Below are 24,265 nucleotides of genomic sequence, written 5' to 3' on the forward strand. Positions count from 1 at the left end.
GAACATTCTATTATCTAAATTGTACAATATAGTCTCTTTTAACGATGTAATTACTAATTTTCTTACCATGATAATGGAATTAAAATTCGAAATTAACATTGGATATGTTCTTCATATATGAAGAATATATAATGACATTGAAATGTAAATGTTAATTATTGGAACAAAATGTTAAAAATATATAATATTGAATTATTGAATTGAAAATATAGAAAAATGAATTTGAAAATTTTTTTTCAAGTACTCAGATACACGAAGAAGTTTAAAAATAAAATTAAAAAATAAAAATTCGTGGAAGCTAGAACATTTATATTCTGGATTTATGCTTTAGAGTTAAATTTGCAATTAAAAGGCAATTAAAATTTAAATTCTAATATTAAAAATATTAATAAAGATCCACGATATTCGATAGAAGAAATAATCGAAGTAAAATTTGATTTTCAAAACTTACAAATAAATGGTTGAACTTTTTATTTTCATTTGCACAAGAAAATGTCTATTATTTTGAACATTGAAAAATAGATAAAAATATTTATTCTAACAAAAACTCTGAAAGAAATGTTAAGAAACACGGTAACAGTTATAAATAAGTATTTCATAACTGTACGGATCTTCGATTTAAATTCACGATTGAGTTATTTTAACACGATTCTGTCTTATAAACAGAACACTTCGTTGTACTTATTCTTTTGCACATTGAACATATGGCAATCTGATAAAGCAAAAAATAATATTTCATTGGTTAAGTACAGTTATGTCAGTCAATAAGTTGATTCATTTTTTTTTCTTTTTTAACAAATCAATTCAAACATTTCTACGACTACGAAATTATTCTCTCCCAACGGATTAATAAAAAAAAGGTATAAGAATTAAATTGTAATCTGCCACAAGGGATTAACAATTTACGTAACGAGCAATCTTAACACGATATATTGATGAAAAAGAGTTGAATAATATTTTCTTATGCTCATTTCATGATGTAACGACATTATAACTTCGTAGAAAATTGCTTCTCCATGTTGTGTGTCCCACAGCATATTATATACTTAATTTTAAGTTTAGGTTAATCTTGAGTTTACAAACTTTATACGGTATAATACCGTACACGTGTATTTATGCTCTATAATACGAAAGATAGGTTACAAATGAAGTTTCCATTGTAAATAGGTCACGGATTATCAGTAAGTAATTAAGGATTATCTTTAATACAGACTTAAGAAGCCTAGTAAAACAAAGTATTTCTATTGCCTCGTAATACTTTTTATTGTACATGAAATGATAATAATAAGAATAATAAATATTTTTTAAGAAAAATATATGCGAGGGATGAATAAAACCTATTTTTTTTTTTTTCATTATAGAATCGTTTAAATCGATTCTTTGAAATATCGAAATTATTTATAATATAAAAAATGTTTAAGTAAAAGTTGTTTAACGTGTATATCGAAAATTAATGAATTTTACATGTGTCCATATTGCGAAAAGAATTTACATATTGGCGCCATCTGTGAGAAAAATTCGTGCCACTATCTGTTTCATATATTCTAGATATAGAATGTAGATATATATATCTATAAATACAATACTATCACTGAAAAATATACAGAATCACATGTATTCGACAAAATATACATAATTTAATTATACATATGATTATGAAAAAAAAAATTCTATAACTTATCTTGCATTATAGTTATAATAAAATATATAAATATGAATAAATATTGCATATGAATAAATATTAAATAAAAAATAAATTTTAGAAATTAAAATTTAATAATAAATGTTAAATATTTACGAGGAAAATTTATATCTGATTTATATTCAAGTCAAAATTTTTTTAAAGTAATCAAATAATGTATTCTAAGTTAATCTAACCTAAAAATTTATTATTAATCTTTATTCTGGTATTCATTTATCTATTTCTCATCTTTTGGAATGGATTCAATATATCGAGACAAAGAAAATAATTTTTGTCTGAAAGTATTTCCTTTCTTCCTCTTCTTTTGAGAGAAGATTATCATTACAAGACATAAATTTTAAAAACGATAAGTTTCGAAATAAATACATATAAGTAAAATATAAAAATTTTCATATTTTTTAGATATATATATATATTGTACAAGTATATGTATGATAAATTCATTCAAATGAATAAAAATTCTGACATGTTAACAATTTATATATTTTTCAATTATTGTTTTCAATTTTAAACAAAATTTCTTTTTATTACTGTTACCATTTTTATATAATTTTTATGATAGCAGAGAATTTGTAAACTTATAATATTCATTATTTTCTCGCAGATAATAATTCTATTATAATGTGCACAACCCGTATACTTTCTCCGAAATGGAAAGTACAATATATTGAATGACTCTTCGACCAATATATAGCAATTTTACATTATATTATGCCTCCAAGATCTATCGCTTATATAAGCTTATTACGACATTTTAGTAAATATTCTTTTAGTGATCTTCATCGATCATTTATTATATTTTATATTTTCAATAATTTTAAAAAAGTTAAATGAAATAAAATTTATATTAATAGGCTATTAATTGTATTAGACTTGGGAAAAAATTTACAAAAAGAATTCTACAATTACTTCTACAATTACATTTAATTCTATTAATAAAATTCGTAGAATTCATACATAAATATATTTTTATTAAATTGAATAAAAATTTGTTTAATTATTTTGTTTGATATTTTCTCTTTTAAAATTATTCCAATTTAATTTAATTTCTAAATATTTAATCATGAATACTTCTTTTTGATTATTTAACTGTATATTTAAATTATTTCACGTAACATGATATTTTACTTAACGAGATAAAGTAGAAAGTAATTAAACTAAATTTATTTATATAGCTATAAATTTTTTCAAATATATTGATATTTTTTTAAATATTCTATAAAATTAATAATTTCGATATTATGTATTATAATTAATCAATTTCATCATTTGAAAGAAAATAGAAAAAGACAAATATACATGTTCAAAGCACGAAAGTTATTTAATTTATTCTTCTGAAACAAAGTTGCATTAAAACAAGCTTTTGTTAATCACAACTAAAATTCGAATACATAACGAGAATTTAACAAATGTTAAAATTTAATTCGTAAAGAACACGCGAAAGAAACGTTAAAAGAAACGATATAACGTCGAAACTGTTGCAGTTTTAAGCTTTATGAAAAAAAAATAACAACGCAAATGTTATAGTTGAAACTCACGAAACTCATGATGCAGAAGAAACAACACGGTTATTGCCTAGTTGACCGACATTCGTTGTTGCCTCTTATCAGAAACAAATTTAAGAAAACTCTTTGCCTGAAATCCTCAAATGTTTTTTTTTTTTTAGAGTGGCAGTTTAATAGATTTATTCCTTTAAAGAAATATACTCCATTTTTATGTATAAATAATAATACAAAATAAACAAAAGAAGTTCGTACACTGTATTAAGAAATCATGAATGAAAAGCGATCTAACGGTCTATTATGAATCATCTATAATTATCTATTAATAGTCTATTATGAATAATCTATTATTAAATGTCTATTTACAAATGAAGTAATTTAAAAAAAAATACAACTTGTATTCAATTATTTTTCTTTTATAGTATCTAAAATCTTGAAGTGTATATATATATATATATATATATTGATTATTATCTTTTATATACAAATTATTTTAAAAATGAGAATTAAAAATTAACAGAGAATTAATCAAAAATTTGAAAAGTAAAAATTAAAACATTAACTCATCACAATTAATAGAATTAAATAAATTCTATTTATTTAATAAACATAACATTAAATGCATAATATTAAATAACAGCAAAAATACTCGCATCGATGAGTGAATCGCCAAAATTTTTTTATATTATACCACGTATTGCAAATTATCGTTTACGAAATTATGAATACAATAATTATTCCCACGGAATAAAATTAAACCTGTACTCACAATATACGTTGTTCAATCACAAACATTTACCAAAAACGGAACAATGCCGATCAATCCTTACAATACAAACGAACGATTTCCGGAGATCTGTCCAGTTTATTAAATACTTTTTATGAAACACATTTTCATAAAATCGGTTAATAATCAAGGATCCTTTGTTATTCCATTCGTTCCGATATTAACGGATACAATGGAAATACGTCGAGTACAATGGATGGATTATATCAAATATAGAATATATATATATATATACGTGTTACATGGATGAAAACAATAAGGAGGAGGATACAAACCGGTGAGTACAGCGCCGACGAGCATAAAGAGGAAGCCGAATGCCGGAAGAGCAATCTGGCAGTTCGCAGCTATTACAACCCCAGCTACCATCAGGCCACCCTCGATCTTCTCCACCCTCAAGCGTGATATAGGGGTCGGACATTTTAATTTCGCCCCGAGTCCGCCACTCAGCGCACCCTCCTCAGCCGCCATGGTGCTGGGCCTGTAATAATAGATAAACAACAAACGCTTTTTAGTCAATTAACGGGTGACATTGATACCGAGTGATTTATTGAATCATGTGTTAAATTGCTTCGATTCTACGAGATCGAGAATTCTTCGAAAAATCTTAATCTTCAAGACGACGATTTATTAAGCGAAGTATTTTGTGTACATTGTTTTATATTTTTTTTTTTTTTTTTTTTGCATCATCTTACGTTTCACGATTCACGTTTTGAATCTAATGTATAGGAGGAAAATATTATAAAGAAATATGACTAACGAGATGTTACTTATACGTAGTAAGTGTAGTAAGAAGTAGTTCTCCCTCCTCAGTTCATAGTGATCTTATCTGAAGATGTAACACTTTCAGTCACTATTATTTTTTATGAATGCATTGGATTCATAGAAATCGACCAATCAGATTTCGTTTCGAAAGGCTTCTTATCAGCCGGATACATACACTTATTATTATTATTTAGTTATACTAACAACTTTATTATCTTTCTAAACTGTAGGAAATAGAATTCATATGTCTGTAATTTTCCACAGTCTACGAATAATTTTTTATATTTTGAGGAAACGTATGAGCATATAATTTAAATCGATATAAATAGGATAAATAAAATTATGATAAAAGTTGTTTATCGAAAGGTGTGGTGAAAAAAAAACGGGCTCAGCCGGGATTTGAACCCGGGACCTCTCGCACCCAAAGCGAGAATCATACCCCTAGACCACTGAGCCGGTTGCTTTTGTACGTTCTTGCTGGCATACTTTCCATCGCGCAATAAACTTACATAACGAATTATTTTTTAAAGTATTTTCGTTTCCGTGTTATTTGCTCGCGACAAAACGAATTTATGATTAAAAAATGAAATATTAAAAATATAAATGTATAAATTTAAAATCTAATAAAATATGTTTTTTTTTCTTTGCGTAAAAATTATTCTCTTTTGATGTAATGTCATTTATTTACGCTTGTTTTAATTTTATTTGTTTCTTTGATTTCCATTTTGTTATAAATACAATTTTTATTAAAAAGAAATTGTAAAGAATTATACGTAAAAAATTACTTAAAAAAGAAAAAAAAAAAAACTGGGCTCAGCCGGGATTTGAACCCGGGACCTCTCGCACCCAAAGCGAGAATCATACCCCTAGACCACTGAGCCTCTCGGTGAAAGCTTTTCCAAGTTACATTCATAAAAACACGAGTAGTCATACTTTAAATATTTTACCTAATTATTATAATTTTTTTATTCAAACTTTATTTTCAAACTTCAATAACAACTTAAATATTGATATTAAAGTATTTCGAGAAGCCTATTTTATTATTAATTTGTTTTTGTTATAATATAAAATATTTAAAATATAAGTATATATATTTTTAAGGGAATTTTCAGGAGATAAACATTTTTATTCATTTATATACGAGTATTTATTAAATTTTATATAAATATTTTATAGAAATATCACGATTTTATAATATTTAATGTTTTCGAAACTACACTTTATTCTTGTTTTAAAAAGTGAATTTTTAAAAATACAATATGTAAGGTTATTCTTTGATAGGTTTTTAATCTCATATCAATTTTCTAAGTTTAGCAATCAATTATCGTGGAATACATTTTGTAGAACTTATCCAAGAGCATCGCATATTTCTCAGTACTTTGTATAATGAACATTTTCATTTAGATAAAATTGAATGGGTCAATAATATTAGAACGTCAGCATTCTTGTTGATTTGTTTTTTTTGCGATAAATTAACTCTGTTGTCTGTAAAAATAATAAATAAAAATTATTAATTCAATTCGGATAGTTTAAACATTATGAAATTTTTATCAAAGAAATAAAATGAACAAATGAAAATTTTCAAAATTTATTTAAATTATTTGCTCATAACTTAATAAATAATAATAAATATTTTTGAATATCAACTTTTATATTTATTTTCGTTTCTAGAATTGAGAATTCTTCCTAAAATATTTCACGAATGCGTATAATGGCACGATAAATGGGATCGATGAATCAGAGCGAAACATCGAAATTTGAACTGTCGAAAGAAAATCATCACTGATTCACGGAAACATAGATTTTAAACAGCTGTCATGAATATTTATAGAAAAATCTTATACAGGTTTTATAGAACTGATAAACAACAACAATTCTCGATTCTCGTGAAAGTATTTATGAATAAAAGAAAAAGAATAAGTAACAAGAGGTAAAAGAAAAGAATCTCTAATTTTCATACTTTTCTCTTCCACGTTTCTCTTTCTCCAACATTTCAAACATTTCGTAGCCAACGTAGCTTCATCCATGAATATCTAATTTACATCAGATTTTCACAATTTACATTCTTAATTCACCGATTGTAAAAATCGTTTAAACACCATATCTTATCGTACAATAAACAAGAATCACTTTATTCATTTTCCAACACGTAAAACAGTTGGAATACGCAGTTACGCGAAAGAATTACACAGTTTGCTTTACACAGAAGCAAAAAAAAAAAAATATCAAGTTGGAAGTCTGAAAATTTAATTAACAGACGAATATCTGCATAAAGAAAAACATTGTTTCTGTGCGAAGCGGCAATGACAAAATCGTGTAAAGTTGTTAAACGTTGGTTGGCCGGTGTTTACCGGGGTCGGATAATTGAATTGGGCATTGTCCTACAATGCCTTCGTTTGTTAATTCCATCGTGAAGCGAGAGAGAGACAGAGACAGAGACAGAGAGAGAGAGAGAGAGAGACGCATCCCCGTGAAGGAAAGTTAATTGGCGCAAATGCCCTTTACGAGCCACTGAGCCGGTAAACGACACGTTCTATCATTCTCGCCAATTAGAATAGTTTATTAATCAACTAACATTGCTCTTAACCTATTAACCGTGCATCATTATGTACGAGTGTGTACTCGACACGAAGAAATGACAATTTGTCGTGTGTTACAACAGAATTATATTATATATAATTATATTATATTATATAGAATTATATTATATATAGAAGAATTATATTATATATTCGTCGTCTCTTTATTTTTAGACATTGATTTAAACACAGTTTTTAGGGCAACAGATTAAAACTGGTTCTGGTATTAGTGAATTTTTAATCGATTAACCGGTTTCCACTGTATCACTGATCACACAGGATCTTGTAATAAAACTTGGATATTTTTCTTGATGAAAAACGAATTTTGAAGATATTTGTAATATTTTTCAGTCAATTACTTGATTATCACATTATCATGGTGATTCCAATTAATTTTGGATTGGTGTATTGGAATCTTACAAATTTTTAATTTTGACAAAATTTTATTATAGAATTATATAATTAGATATTGGAAAGAAAATTATATAAATTTTATATTTACAATATTTTAGTAACAGAAATAGTAACAGAAAGATTCTATGTGCTATTCAGATGTGTAATAAATATATCTTGTTTATTATTTTGGATCTTAGACAAGAAGATCACATTTTCCTGTAAAGTTACTTTCAACAATCATATCCAAAATTATTCTCTTTTTTTCTTGTACAATCTCAACGCTTGTCTTTAAGAAAGACTTTAAGAAGCTTTATGAAACTTATGTTGAATTTTTGAAAAGAATTTATCTGCATATTTCTGAATATTTAAATAACATTAATAAATAAGAATTTAAAAGCATTCATTTCTGCAAATATATTTTATATAAGTATATGAATGGAAGAAATTTGTAAAAAATACAATTAAATATTCTTGATAAAATCGATAATTTAAGGATTATGTAATTATTAATTCCACGATTGAATAATTTAAATGTTACATAACTTGAATGTAACTACAATTTATATACATTATCAACTCAGCGGTTTAAAATTTTAAAGAGATTAATAAATATTTGAATAAATAATAAATTCCATTTCTGATTTAATGTAAATAGAATATAAATATTTTTTTTATAATTTTAAATTTTCATAAAAAGAAAATTAAAATATTTTTTTTAGATTAAGTTACTAGAATAATTACTGGAATACTATATAATTATTTTTCCAGATAAATATTAATAGACGTAACAGCAAATTCTGCATTAACGAAATCTTATTTCGCTTAAAATATTTTTAACTTGTAAATTAAAAAATATCAAGTAAGTGCAAATAAAAAACGATCAACTTTTTTAATATTCTTAATCTGTTATTGTATACAAATTTTATTTAATATTTTGCCTAAAATAACTTTGTAACGAGTCATTTATATCTTCAATTACAACTTCACTTTAATTTAGCTAGAAAACTTTCGAAACTTTGAACATTCAATAAATATAATTTCTACGAATAAAAATTATAAATATAAATTCTGCTATATTTCGCTAATATAAATTATAATGATTAACTTGCGAATAAATAATATAACTTTCTACATTTTATTTCATTATCTTCCAATAATAAAAGTTGCAGCATGGATCAAAATTAAATAAACCTGATCTGATCATCCTTCTTCTGATCATCCATCGTAATTAAATTTTCATTTTTTCACTTAATTTACGCAAAACATGATGGAGTATAATTTATTTAAATACCTCTGAATGAATAATAATTAATAAATATAAATTCCAATAATAAATTCTCATCGCCTAGTTCTTCTACATAATATAATACATATTTCAAATGAACATAAATATAAATTCTCATCGTCTTTTCCAATTTACACGAAGAACACGAGATCGAGATGTAGTAAACAAGAATCGAAGTAAAAAGGATACAGCCTTGATATTTGAAAAAAAAAAAAAAAGATAGACCAGCGTTGTAACAGCGTTTCTCGCGTTCTTCTTCACGAGAGGAGCGCAGGAATGGTTGCTCCTCTCCTTTCTGGAAAATGGAAAGGAAAGGGAAGAAAAGGAAGCGGAGACGATGGGTGCCGGGGGAGGGGGGGAAATTTCATTTTTCGTCAAGTTTTACACGACGTCCAACCGGTTCCACGGCGACCAACAATGTCGCATTCGCGACGAGCGCAGCGTGAAAAGAGCAGGGGGCGTCGTCGGTTTTGCGCGGCGTCGGTTAAGCTCTCGAGCTTTGAACTTCCGTCGCCCAATTAACGTCGACCAACCTAGGTACCCCGCTCTTCATTAAGCAGACCGACCTTTTGCTCCGCATAATGAAAAGGGTACCTCGTTAAATCCGTGTCGATGCATGGAGAGAGAAAAAAAAAAAAAAAAAAAAAAAAGAAGAAGAAGAAGGGAACGAAAATTTTCGTGAAAAAAAAAATATGCACGGAAAAAAGAAAATATGAACGAAAATTTTCGACGATAATGTCGGCTAATGTATTATATCTGTGGTAATAAAACGATTTTTTTTTTTCTTTTTATTATCGATCATCAGGCATCAGGAAATTTTCCCTTTATGTAGCACAAGTGGCTAAGGATGAGTTCTAGATTTTCTAAAATTATTTTTTTGATTAGACACGAATGAACTATACAGGTGGTTTATATGTGTAAAAATTTGAATAGCCAAATTTCGAATGCTCGAATTTTTAATAATTATTTTAATATAATTTTTTTTAATTTTTAATTCAAATAATATTTTCTTTTAAAATTGGAATCTTTCCTTTTCATTATTGAATAATTTTTTCATATGAAATAATAAATCGAAGACAAATTTTTTTAATATCAACTTTAATTAAATTTATTCCAATTTATATACTTATTGTTATATCTTATATTAATTATTGATTAATAATTTATTTATTAATTAGAAATTTTTTAATTTCAATATACTACTAATAAATTCTATTCATTATTCAATTTTATTCAAAAAAAATATTAGGATGTTCAACAATTTTTAATTCAACATATTTTAATTCTATTTTATATGATTTCATTTTCGAGGATTTTTTTGAATAATAATAAAGATTAATAATAATAATAACAATATCCACATTTATGCTAAAATTGGAAATATCATCTTATTTCTGTTATTGTTTATTTATTTTATAATATAATAATTAGAATTCTGTAATTCTGTGTAATTTTTCTTCACTTTATTTACACGTAGGTATAATTAAAATTTCATTTTCACATATTTGTTGAAAAGTGAAAAGAATAATAGAACGAATGAACAGATTAATTAAATCGAATGATTTAATTATCGATATTATTTTACACATTATAACAAACAAGACAATAAAAGATATCTAATTAATGTCCTTCTTATTACGAATTCTAAAAGTTAATGAGAAACGATCAACATGCGAAAGTGTACAATAAAGAAATAAAATTTTAAAATAATAAGTAAAAACAAATACTTCGTATTCATAATTCAATTCCCATTATATTTAACGCTAATAGCCATTGTATGCAATGCAAATACAGTTAAACGTAAGAAAACTTGATTAATTCCATTGTTGTGAGAAAGACAATCAAACAATATCAAATTTGTTGCTTTGATCTTTCTCGAGAAGTGATTGTTTATATTTTTGGTCTTTATTCTTTACGAGTTCAATAAAGATTCGTGTAAAAAAATAGATAGAAAATTTGAAAAATAATCTAAAAATAATTAAGATTAAAAACAAAATTTCGTACGTAGAAATAATTGTTTATTTTATTAAGTTTTTAACGGGCAATTTAATTTTGCATTACACGAAACGGAAGAGAGATAGAGTGCTCTATCTTCGTCACGTTCCATCTCCATCTCGTTTCATCTAGTGCAACATTATCCAAACTAATTGAAGGACAAATCCATTCGAATAAGTAGTTTTCGGATAATCGGCCAGGAAGAGGATATTAAACAATTTTCAGAAATGGATGTTTATTACATAAAAAGAGCAAATACGTTTCCATTAAAATTTTGATAATTGACATTTTTCTTTTGCATTTAATGAGCGTGATTCACTTATCGATTTATTTCTATATGTTCCAGAAAATAAAACAAAAGTTGGTGTACAAAAAAATATCGATTAAGAATTATTTGTTAAGCTTGAAGTTTGCGTCGAAAAGTTAAACAGAGACAAGTTAAGGCGGTGTGACAGAGATAGAAATGTTTCGATCCGTCTTCATCTCACTTCATCTAACTTCTAAATTATACTATACACTTCTGTCATTTATTTTCCCCTCCAGAATCCATTTTCCAAAGATATCCGCGAAAAGAAGATATCTATCTACAAAATACAATCCCAAACCAAAAGAAGATAAAAAATGAAAAAAAAAAAAAAAAATTTACGAAAATAATAACACACGAATGGAAGAAGAAATTCTTGAATGCATCCGATTAACGATTCCTCCGAAAAGAATGGAAAGAATATGTTACTTCCTGACTGCATGAAAGGAATAGTTTCGTTTCGAAAGAATTTTCAAAGCGAGCGAGGAGAAAAATAGGGGGAGAAAAATGTAAACAAAAATTTGAAAGTACAAAAGGAACGATACAGGGCGATTACAATAGCCTCCTATGAATAAATTGCGATCGGCATGACCTCATTCTAAAGATCTCGATGAGATAACCCATGTACACTCGACTCTTTGCCCGCTCTTTGCCCCCATTTACTCGTGATGTGTGTAGGTCATCAGGGACGGGGAGGAGGAGGGGCGACGAGGAGGCAACAATTGATGCAACAAGAACGAGTACCACTTATTCTCGGTTCCGCCTCTATAAATAAGTTTGTACGGTGATGATTTGATTTGTCGAAATTATTTTCACGCTCGATTGAACCGTTACACACCGTTCCTTCAAACGTAATTATGAAATGCATATATTAATATGCATATATACGTGAAATGCATGCACGTCCTTAGAGATTTATTTAACAGGATGGCCCCCGAGTTTAAATCGAGGTTAAGAGTGATCTAGTAAGGTCAAGGTTCATCGAATTTGAAGGAATAATATTGGGACATATAAGGAATATTGTATATTTACTTATAATACATTATGCAAAATGTGACAAAGTAACAGAAAATAAACTTTTTAAAGTGTTTTTCAGAATCTTTTGCAAATTTTATTGAAAAGAAAAAAAATATCATTGACGTAATGATATTATAAGTAATATTAATTTAAGAGATATTATTGATCTCTCAAAATAAAATTCTATACTTTCATAATTTAGTATAGGCATTACAAGAAAGGTAACAGAACAAAAGCAAACAGATGAAATTGTGAATATCTTATCTATTTATCATTAAGTAAAATTTATTTATTGCAATTTGTAATCTAAAACTATCAACACATCCATTATTAATCTCTTTAAATAAACACAAATACAAATTTCAAAATTCGTCGACATTAAATTTATTAATTAATTAAAATTTTATCAGCAACAGTTTGATACATAGACTTTTAAAATCAATTGTGATTCAACATCTTCATCTTGACACTTTTGTAAAGACACTTGATACTTTTATGCACGCATAAAAGATTGTAAATTTATGACACGAATATTATAATAATTCCATTCTCATTATCGCTGTTTGAATAGCTTCAAATCACATGAATCGTAGGCGTAATTTCCTCATCATTCTGTTTCGACTTCTGAACGGAAGGAAAATGAAAAAAAATAACATTAGACACACGTTGATCGCCTACAAATGGCATTAATATATGTATAAGCAAGCTTCCACATGATGTGATTGCGCAACGAATAAGAAATTGTCAATTGTGTTCTTTAATAATTCATCACTATATAGACAAACAACGAGTTCATCCTAAATTTTCTTTCAGACAATTCTTTTCTTTCTTTCAATCGATTTGAATTTAAAATGTATATTTTTCTAACAATACACGTGTATCCATGTTTTACAATATTTATATATTTATATAATAATATCTAAAATTAACTAAATTATAATTTTCATCAAACTTGAATTTAAAATAACGATTATAAATAATAATTGCGAAAGTGTACGATTCATTCAAGGATTAATATAAAATTAGTATAAAATAAAATGAATAAAATATATTATCGCAATAATTCGACAACAATTTCTTGATAACAATTTTCTTTCACGCTTAATTACATTTCAATTACATTTTAAATATAACCTCTTTACGAATGTATCTTGCTAACATATTACGAATTGTCATGAATCAATTTATTGTGTCTCTGCGATTATGTTTTTTTTTTTTTTTTTCACAAAGAAAGAAACTAAGAATTATCGAATGTCATGACTCACGAAAATTGCCTAAAGCAGACTTCCTATTAGCTGAATAATTTTGTATCTGTGTGTATAGCGCAACTGTGTTTTCTCGACACAGAGTTTTCTCAGATATTGCACCAAAAGGAAACGAATGTCCAACGAAAAGAAAGAATAAAGTATGTACTGTGTATTCGAAGAATAAAGTAGGTTTCTGCCTCGTTTCTTTTTTGACCAAAGTATGAATAAAAAGCAAAGTTTTTTTTTTTTCACGACAAAAACTTTTAAATACTCGCAGAAAATATTTCTCTCTCTCTAAGTAAAATGTCTTACTTAAGAGCATTCTATAACAAGTTGAAATCTATGATACGTATTGCCTAACATTTTTCTTTTCGATTTTTTTTTTAATAATCTCGTGTCTCTTAATATTTCTTTTAACATAAAATATAGAATAAAATATATGAAAAATTTGTGCAAAGCATTAAAAATTTGGTTACAATAATAATAACGATTGATAAAATTTTAATTAATTAATATTAATATAATATAATTATAATTGTATAAATTTTAAAATATTATATTTTGATAAAAAAAAATAAAAACTAATGACTGTTGTAAATAGATTGTTTGATATTGCAATAAAAATATCATTTTTGTATTAAATATATAAAACAATACTTTAAAAATATAAATACATATAGTGATTCTATATTATTAAGTCTGTATTTATGAAATTTTACAGAAAAACTTTAATCTTTTTTTTTGAGACAGATACAGTTTATCATTAAATATTTTTCATTTTAGAAAAAAAATAAAAGAGATGTTCTCCATTTTAAAAAATTAATCTGATCATATTTCAAATTTTTTGAGCAATTCTGAATATCAATATGCAAAATATATTTTATATTTATTCTTAACATTTATTAAATCTAATAGCCTGTTTTTTCATATATCATTTATATAATTCGTAGAAAAGCTAATATCTGAATCTAAAATAACTAAATAAAATTTAATTGAGATTATTTTTCATATATAATTTTCCTTTGCGTATCAATATAAGTATCTTTACTATTTCTACTCGTGATGGATATAATTGATTATTGTATAATTTGACATTAAATTACTCCAAGTCAAGTCAGAGTTCGTTATTCAGGGAATTAAATCTAATTGAAGAAAGAAACGATGATGGAAAAAATATTGAGCAAATTATTGAAATTTCATAATTAAAATGATAAATGATTAAAGTACTTTCTCTGAATTAAACTAATTATAGATCTGTAGAGGAATATTTTTCCAGAAAATAAAGTAGCTTCGTTAACAAGTAGCCAGTAGTTCGAAGAAATGTTCTCTCCAATTTCAATTATTATTTGAATCATTGCATATGTATTATAAAAAATTAATACAATACATATAAAATATCGCATATGCATATCCAATAATAAGAAAGTAAAAAATTATGAGTTAACGAAATAAAATCATTAGCATGATAAAAATAAGATTAATCGATATTCAATTTTATCTAGTTTTCATTACACGAGCATTATAATTGAATTATTTTATTTTTGCCATATATGATTTTAGAATCTTCTTCTTTGCAAAAGAACAATCTTCAAATTTATCGCATAATTTCGATCTAATCTTAAACATTTTGAGGCATTTTTAAATTTTCAATATTATTTTAAAATTACTTTTAAATTATTACGTAAATTAATATATTTGTAATTAAATCACGTTATTTAATTTCGATGAAAATAACTACTTCTTTAATATACTATAACATCAGATATATATTATTAATACTAATACATGCTACGATTATATTTATTATTCGATATTCTGAAAGTTATTTCATTAAGGAACGAGAAATAATAATTTCATTAATAAAATAAATTTTATTTCCCCAAACAATCAATTCTTCGATTTATTATTTTTCCAAATAATCAATCCAATCTCAAATTCCTTTAATTATAATAAAGAATTCAATTGATATTATTATTATTTAAAATAAACTTCTCTCCGATGTGATTATATATCTGATCAACAATTACTATTTCAAGACTCTTTGGACAATCGATTTTCCAATTTGTTATTTTTCCAAATATTCCAAACCTGAATTCCTTCAACCTTCAATATATATATATATAAAAATATTCAATATATATATATATAAAAAAAAAAAAAAACATAATCTCAATTGAAATTACATTTCACCTATTAAAATAACGATTGGTTGAAACAATTATTCCTAAATTGTTGTACGAAGTAAATTTTCCTCTCAGGGATAATCTACCCCTATTTTTATCGAGAAACGTAATCACTATTCCCGATTGGAGGGAACTCGAGACAATCGTCCCTTCCTCGAAGGATTATTAATCACGTCTCTCCCCTCCCCCTCCTCCGAAAAAAATCAATTCGTTCGTGAGTTTCACAAAGCTTTTAACGATGGGGTTGTAACGACGCGCGCGAGAGTATTGTGTTCCCCGAGAGGAAGATGACTTTAATGACTTCGTGAAAGGGAGTTATCCTCGGCGCAACAACCGTGCTATTATGCTTTCTTACGCAAAAGGGCGTAAAACTAATTAACTTGAGCGCACCTTCCTCTTCGAGAACGTAGTCTGGAAGAGAATTCGTTGAACATCTAGTTACTGAAAGATCCTCGAACAATGGAACACGATACAATTTCCTCGATTTCTCGAGTTCTCGTTATTAACAATTTTATTATCGAACTTTTTAACTACTTTCCTTTTCCTTTTTTTTGCAGAATATATTTCAACTTTTGAAGAAAATCGATACGAGTGTGTACAGCAGTTTTGCTGAAATCAAGAAATTTTTCCACTTTATTTTTATATAAAATGTTTGGCTTTATTTTTAAAACGAGGCTTTGTTTTTATATAAAATAATATAATAACAATATAAATAATATAATAAAATAATAACATATAAAATTAAAATTAAAATTACACCATCAAGTTTATTAGGAATTGCTCGTAGAATTGAATATGCAAATAAAAAGTATATTATTCAGGTTTAACGTGGGTTGGTGCATTTATAGGATTAGCAATTTTAAAATTATTTGAATCATTTAGGTAATAAGGGAATTGAAGATTAATAAATATAAAAATAAATAAAATTATATAAAATCTTAATAAATCTTTGATTGAAAAATATGGGTGAAATGAATATAATTATTATAATTTGAACCTAATGGATTAGATGAACCAGTTAAATGAAGAGCAAATAAAATAATTATAAATAAAATTACTACAATGGTAGAATAAAATGAAGAGAAAAGAATCGATTTAATGTTGCATTATTAATAGAAAATCCACCTCAAATTCATAATACAATTGTATTTTCAATATAGGGAATTGCTGATAGTAAATTTGTAATTACAGTTGCTCCTCAATATAATATTTGAATATAATATTTGATAATTCGTTTTAAATGAAATTTTCGTAATTGAAATGAAAATGAGTGAGTGAATGAATCAACCAAGTTTATTATAATTGCAGAAATATTTGGAACAATTTGCGTTTGTATCGCGTTTTTCATTATAATGCGTTAATTATTAATATTAGTATGATATTAATATAATATATTATATGTATATTATAATTGAATAATATTAATTTGATATTTTAAATAATTATCACAAATATTATTTTATATGCATATTTGAATTTAATTGTAGCAAAGAAATTAATTTTTAAAAACACTTCTATTTTGAGCAATGATGACTAATTAATTTATATTAAAACTTATAAGAAAACTATTTGAAATGATGTTTCGAAGGTAAATATTTATTACAAGTTACAATATTTTTAAAATTAAATTATTATCCTAAAATTAATTTTGACCGCCATTACTCTCGTGGGTAATCGCAGTCAAAGCGCCACAAACAATTATCGCGTTTAACAGTTGGCTGAACTCCACCCACTAACATTCTAAATAAATTCATAAGTGATGAAAGATACATTCGAAGAAATTCTTTTCGCTCGATATAAATTTTTAATTATTTAAAATACTTCTATTAACACGTTTCTCAACATACTCCCATTTAGATCACTGATTTATCGATATACAGATCTTCTCAAGAAAGATTGATCGAAGAAGAAGCGTAGCAAAAATAAAAAAGCCTAAGAAAGATGAATCAACCAACTGTAAAATTATCCACTTTCGTTCGCATCCATGATCTGATCGTTAAAGATAGGAAAAATTCGAGCCCTCCGAGTATTCGTCTCTCGGTCACGCGAGTGACCGCGAAACAAAGGCAGCGGAGCCTCTCTCGGCGAAAGAATACCCGCGCTGTAAAACGAATCTGCAACAATAAGTAAAATGACCTTGCGCAAAGAGGCGGGAGCGCGGCGGGTCGACGACCGTTTACCACTCGCTCGCAAGATGCAACGAGGAACGCCTTTCTACAGCCTTGACTGCAACCTCCATTACGTTGCTGTCAGCTCGGTTAGCTCGTCACGTGTGAACGTGCGTCGAATGACGTGTTACTATCGCTCCCCGGCATCGTACCACGCGTGTATCGGCACAACTGTCCTGTTATTGCGTGGGCTAGAATAGATATTTTTATGATCAACCGCACGACGAAGGTTTATCGAAGCCTGGCTTACTACACGCCAGATATATAACCACCGCACACCTAGTTAATGCTAATTATCGCCGAGTTCGACGCACGCTTCCACGCTCGCCTACGTGTTACATATTTATGTGCATTGGCCTGTGATGGATGAACACCTGGGATTGTTGCGAACGATTTATTTATTTATCGGTTTTTTTTCTTTTCTTTTCTTTTCTTCTCGAGTATTTACGAGTATTTACGATCATTGTCACGGTGGAATGGAAATTTTTCTAGTTTTAATATTAATTTTAACGGTATTGTATCTTTAGTTTTTGGTTTTGAGGGTGATTTAGAGTATTTCTAGATGGTTTCTCAATTTTGTAAAATTGGGAGAAGTTTTATGGTATTGTATAAGTATATATAAATTTGTATGAATCAAAATCCAAACTTTCCCTTAATTATTTGCCACGTGTTGATTCGAGTTATTTTCTCCATAATTATAACTCTATAGGTCAAAGCTAGTCGAATTTGGCTGTATAGGTCAAACTATGATTGCTTTTATAATTTGAAATATACTTATATAATTATATGTGTCACTATCAGTGGAGCAGAGCAGAGATATTCTCATTTCTTTTAAATCATGGAATCACATCGATATTTTCCGATATTTTACTTTTAATTTTTCTTTTTTTTTCAATCTCTATCAATTGAAAAAGATATTAATCCTTATGTAAAGTTTCTAAATGTTAAATTAGCCTTTGTTGAAACTCGTGTTTCAAAGTCAATTCTGAATACTGATAAAGCGTAAAAGCAATACAAACGAATGTGAAATATTAGCCGTTATCGAGTTTGAATACAAAATTGATGTCGATATTGTATTCGATATAAATTTTAAAAAAAATCCAATATCCATTTGTAGGTGCTTTATAGTCAAAAGAAAGGTCGATAATTTAGAAAACTTTATATCAATAATAATCGGATGATTTAGAATTTTATAAAATTTTCTTGAAGAAATTCATTTGTTTTATTGACCAATTTACCATCATGTGAAAAAATTCAATCAACTATTTCCCTCCTCCCTTAAAACAAACAATTGAAAATATAAATATTTTACAAAAATATTTCTACATAAATGTAAATATAGATTGAATTAAATTTTAAAAATTTAGTGATATTGACATTATCCACTTTTTATATTGCGCATGAGGCTTATTTTTCATCACTACCAATGCGTTAAATGCAGTCTAAAAACGCGCGAGCAATGCGTGGAACGCAATAAAAAATCAACAGGAAACGTTCAAAAGCGTTCAACAGTGATATGGCGTATCGACGTACGTAAGATTAATGAAAGAAAACCATTTTAAACTGTTTGCCTTTAAGTAATATTTTCTTCCTAAACGTTTCGATTTAAACACGTACAATAAAAATCATGTTCATACATATTTTAACGCGTATTAAAACACACGTCCTCTCTTCTTAATCTTGATAATCAATATTTGATTGAATTGTCTTCTCCTAAAATTTTCCAACTCTTATTCTATTAACTCTTATTCTTAAGATTTTTACTCTTTCTTTTCTTATTATATTTATCATTATTTTTATTATTTTTATTATTATTTTATTATTTATTATTTATTATTTTATTTATTTTATTATTTATTATTATTATTATTATTATTATATATTTATTATTATTATTATTATTATTTGTTTTATTTATTGAAAGATTTAATTTTTTCAATCGTGGAGTCAAGGATAAAATTAATTATTTCTTGAAAAATTGAATGGAATTATGATACGAGACAGTTTAATGGACAAGGAATTTTCAATTTTCACGATACACGGTACCGATGAGGCGAAGGAACAAAAGAAAATGAAATAACGACTGATAATGAGAAAATGGCCATTCGATGTGACGAATTCGCTATTATCTCATTCCTCAGCTTTTTTGTCGACGCGTTCATAAGTGGAACTGCTAACACTGCACAGACAATTACTATTCTCATGCGATCCGTGAAACGCACAATAATGTATATTCATCGTTCCATTACATTATTGCGAGGGCAAATCTTTGCTTTCTTTGTTTACAAAAAAGTATGCACATGCACCATAAAATTCAACCATGAAATTTATCGTATATATTATTTTCATTGAAACCTAGCAAATACAGTATTTAATGAAATAAGAAAGATTTAGAAAATTAAATTAGAAATTGTCGATCGATATTAATTGAAATCTGATCATAATAGAATATTAATAAATAATAATAAATATTGAAAATTAAAATATTTTTCATAAAATGATAAGTGATTTTTTTTTTCGAAATCGATTAGACAAAATGTAAATGAGAAAAAAATTAAGTAGTTTTTGTAGTAACAACTGATGATTATGTAAAAATTTGCGTCGAACATGATTTTGAATTTACATGAGATTGAATATTAAATTGCACATAATCTTACATATGTCAATAATTTAATTCCGCATTATAACGATTCCTTCAAAGGATAATATAAATATTCCTCAAAAGTAAATATTATTTGAAAATATCATGGATAAAAAAAAAGGTAAATTAAAAACAAATATTGTGAAATATTGAACAATTTTTTGAAGAATATATTATATCATATTTATAAATATATTATTTAAAACTGTAATAAAATTCTGTAATATCAATATTATAATTAAATATAACTTTGTAATGACAAAGCAAAATTGCCGTAAAAAAGCTTGATTATATCCCCTTAAAAATCAACAAAAAAAGAAATACTTTATATAGAGCTCATTACATGCGCACAAACTTTCATTAAAGTCACAATAATTATCGGATTAGGTTACTTTATAACGTGACTTACGCGATCAATTTCGTGATTCACCGTGCTGTACTACGATCGCTCAAAATATCATTACCTTTCGAGTACTACTATTCGAAACCCGGATGTGGAACGAAACACGAATATCGAAATTAACTCGGTAAGTACATATTGAACTTGATCCCCTCCTTAATGACGACAAACACGCGTCGTCTAGTAACCCCACGACGAACTTTGGCATCGCGGCGAATTAAGGTCTTCGATCGAAAAACAAAATCGTCGATCCTCTCCCTCCCCTCCCCAACGTCAACGACCCTTTTGAATTCGGCCAACACGGTCGAAACGTCATCCCGCCCCGGCTATTTAGCGACGAAGTGGCTGTCCACACGCGAACGAATGACGTGGACGGATGTCGAACTGAATTGGCGCAATGACCATAACCAGGGTCTAATGCGGCAATGGATGTGCGACCTTTTCCTTGCCCGTTTAAAAGAATGGAACGAAATACGACACCGGTTCGTTGCACACGAAAGAACTTGATGGCGCAACGAGTGAAACGATCCATATACGTGTGTAATTATTATATACGTGTGTGCAAGCGTGAAAAAAACGTGAGAGAGAGAGAGAGAGAGAGAGAGAGAGAGAGAGAGAGAGAGAAGTGGTGCGAAAATTCAGGAAACTCAGTAATTGAAACGTGAAAAACATCACGACGTTTGTAATTGTGATACGTGCTTTTTAACGGAGAATGGTGCTGAAAGTTAGAATGATTGGATACTTATTTCGAGATGGAGAAAAAGAAATATAAGAAAGTTGATAGAGCATTCTTTAATAGATCTGTAAGTGGGCGTTTTTATTTAACGAAAATGATAAATAATGGATTAAAAATTTGCAAATGCTATTCACAATAATTTCAGGGATTTTAAATTATTTTGTTAAATGTTAGAAGAATATTTATAAGAAATTTGTGAAGGATATAATATATTTATTTGTAGCGTGTAGATAAGATTTTAATCATGTTTGTAGTTAATTTTATTATAAAAATTTATAATATTTATTAAAAGTTAATATTATTTTAGATTTCATCAAAGATATAGTTGCAAATTTTTCCGAAAAATTCTATCAAGTTTTCAATCAAGAAAAAAAGCAGAAAGTATATTCGTTGATTCAAATATAAAGTAAAAAGGAACGTGTTCTTTCAAAGCACGGTGATACGAATTTGAACAGCGCGAAAGATATATATGTACACATGGAATATACACGTGTATAATATTCGATATCATAAAAAAATAAAATTTACAATGAAAAAAATTCAATATTTTCAGACATTGAAAAAACATGCGTTTGATTCGTTCTTTCGAAACACCTTTTTTGTTTCAAACTCATAATATTTATTTTCGTGAAATAATTGCTTTAAATAAATATCGTGCATTTAAATCAATATTTATTACTTATCAAAACTTAGTCGAAACAAGTTCATAATATATGTAGATATATTATACACATGTATAGTATTCACAATAAAAAAAATTTTTTCCATTCTATTTTAAGGATAATTTATAATTTACAAAATAAAAATTAATAATATTATAATATATAATCTAAATAATATTAAAAAAAAATTTTTTTAAAGCATAACGGACAAACAATAAATAAAAACAACATTTTCACACAAATCATCGAAAGGAAAAGGAAATAGAATATCAAACGAAAAGGAAAGGATAGAATTCACTGTAATCAAAATGAATATTTTACACTCTCTTCTCTCGTTTAGATCCCATTGTAGCAATAATCTACACAACATATTGAAGATAATAAGGTCATAACAATTTATTACGACCTTGTTTCTACATATGTTAACATAATAATATTACTTTTCTCTAGTTTATCGAGCAATACCTATATCTATTCTAATCGTTTTATGATAAAATAAATAAAAATTTGAGAGGAAACTTTCATATTGCTTATCACACAAATGATAAAAACAATATAAGAAATTGTTTTCGATTTTAATCATAAATTAACTTCTTTTTCTTTGCAACCACATTGATAATACATTTATAATAAACTTTTTCTTAAAATTTTTGAGGATAAAATTAATTTTTTTCTATTTTTATTAACGATTTGTCTGATCGATTATAAATTTTGATTTCAAATATATATAATTTATTTAATGATAATAATGCTATATATTACTTCATAATAATTCTAAATATAATAATTATGCAATTATGCCGTTAAAAAATGATTCATCTTTTAATTATTTTAATTATTAAATTACTGTTTATTCCCTCGTTAAAAAATATTGAAAAAAAAAAAAAATATTACAAAGAATAATATAATATTCAATATCGTGATGAATTCTATTTCCTTTTCGTTTGATAATCTTATTTTTCTTTACCTTTATTGTTCCTCATGCTATAAAAAAGTTTCTTTTCAATATTATTTAGATATTTATTAATTTTTATTTTGTAAATTTCTTTTTTCATTTTATTTCCATAGCAATAAGATATACGAAACGAAAACAAATATCTCGGTTCATCACCATTCAGATAGTTTCCCTATGTAAGATTTATTTTCATCTCGAGATTTATGCGCGTCAGAATTTTCTCATGGTCTGACAACGCCATTGAAATTCCTTAACGCGAAGCAACAGAACAAAGATACAACTTTCAAGACTTGTGTGTATTATATCTTTCTCTCGATCATTCGCATACCATTTCACTGATTCTACTTTTATTTCTGAGTCTAAAAAAAAAAGCAGTGTGCTAATAACGATTAGCAGGATATGTCCTAAAGTTTTTTTTTTGCATCATGACTGCATCATAAGTGTCAATCTATATTGCTCATGCATGTTCATCCAATGACGTTCTAATGCATCTAATTAGTGCCAAATCGTAATATAATTCACGTGCATACGTATATAACAAATACGTGGATACTTCTTTAACTGCTAATTATTTCTTGGGAATTTCTTATTTCTAGAGAAAAAAAAATTTCCACGTTTTCTCATTCAGAAGTTTATTAAAAGACTAAGAGGATCGCAATATTTATTTTTTAATTCTGATACAGTAGAATATCTGAATATTTTAACAAATGAACATTCAATTACACCGAATCGTACACTATTTCTATTCGCAATAAATGTGCACAGATATCTTTTAACAAATGGAATTTAATTTGAAATTTGTGTATTGAAAAAAAAAAAAGCGTGCAATCTGGCAGTTAAATCTGGATGGATTTTCTACTTTTTAATAACAAGACTACTTTTTATTATCTATTATTATTAAACGATAGACTCGTTTAAGAAAAATTTGTGATCCAAATGATCTT

At 26.8% G+C, this 24,265-nt stretch overlaps 1 protein-coding gene and 2 non-coding genes across 7 annotated transcripts in view; all 3 read right to left on the bottom strand.

Annotated features, from left to right (window-relative positions):
- Positions 1-24,265, bottom strand: part of LOC122719047 — a 112,891-nt gene that overhangs the window by 64,073 nt on the left and 24,553 nt on the right. For all 5 annotated transcript variants that reach the window (XM_043944573.1, XM_043944572.1, XM_043944575.1 and 2 more), the window contains exon 2: positions 4,267-4,469. In XM_043944573.1, the coding sequence (XP_043800508.1) occupies positions 4,267-4,469 (203 nt within the window). The remainder of the gene's footprint in view (positions 1-4,266; positions 4,470-24,265) is intronic.
- Positions 5,138-5,209, bottom strand: Trnap-ugg. The gene has a single exon. It is a non-coding gene; the product is annotated as a tRNA-Pro (tRNA).
- Positions 5,563-5,634, bottom strand: Trnap-ugg. Its single transcript has one exon. It is a non-coding gene; the product is annotated as a tRNA-Pro (tRNA).

The sequence above is a fragment of the Apis laboriosa genome, unplaced genomic scaffold (genome assembly GCF_014066325.1).
Source record: "Apis laboriosa isolate Shangri-la unplaced genomic scaffold, ASM1406632v1 scaffold69_cov144, whole genome shotgun sequence".
NCBI classification, from domain to species: Eukaryota; Metazoa; Arthropoda; class Insecta; order Hymenoptera; family Apidae; genus Apis; species Apis laboriosa.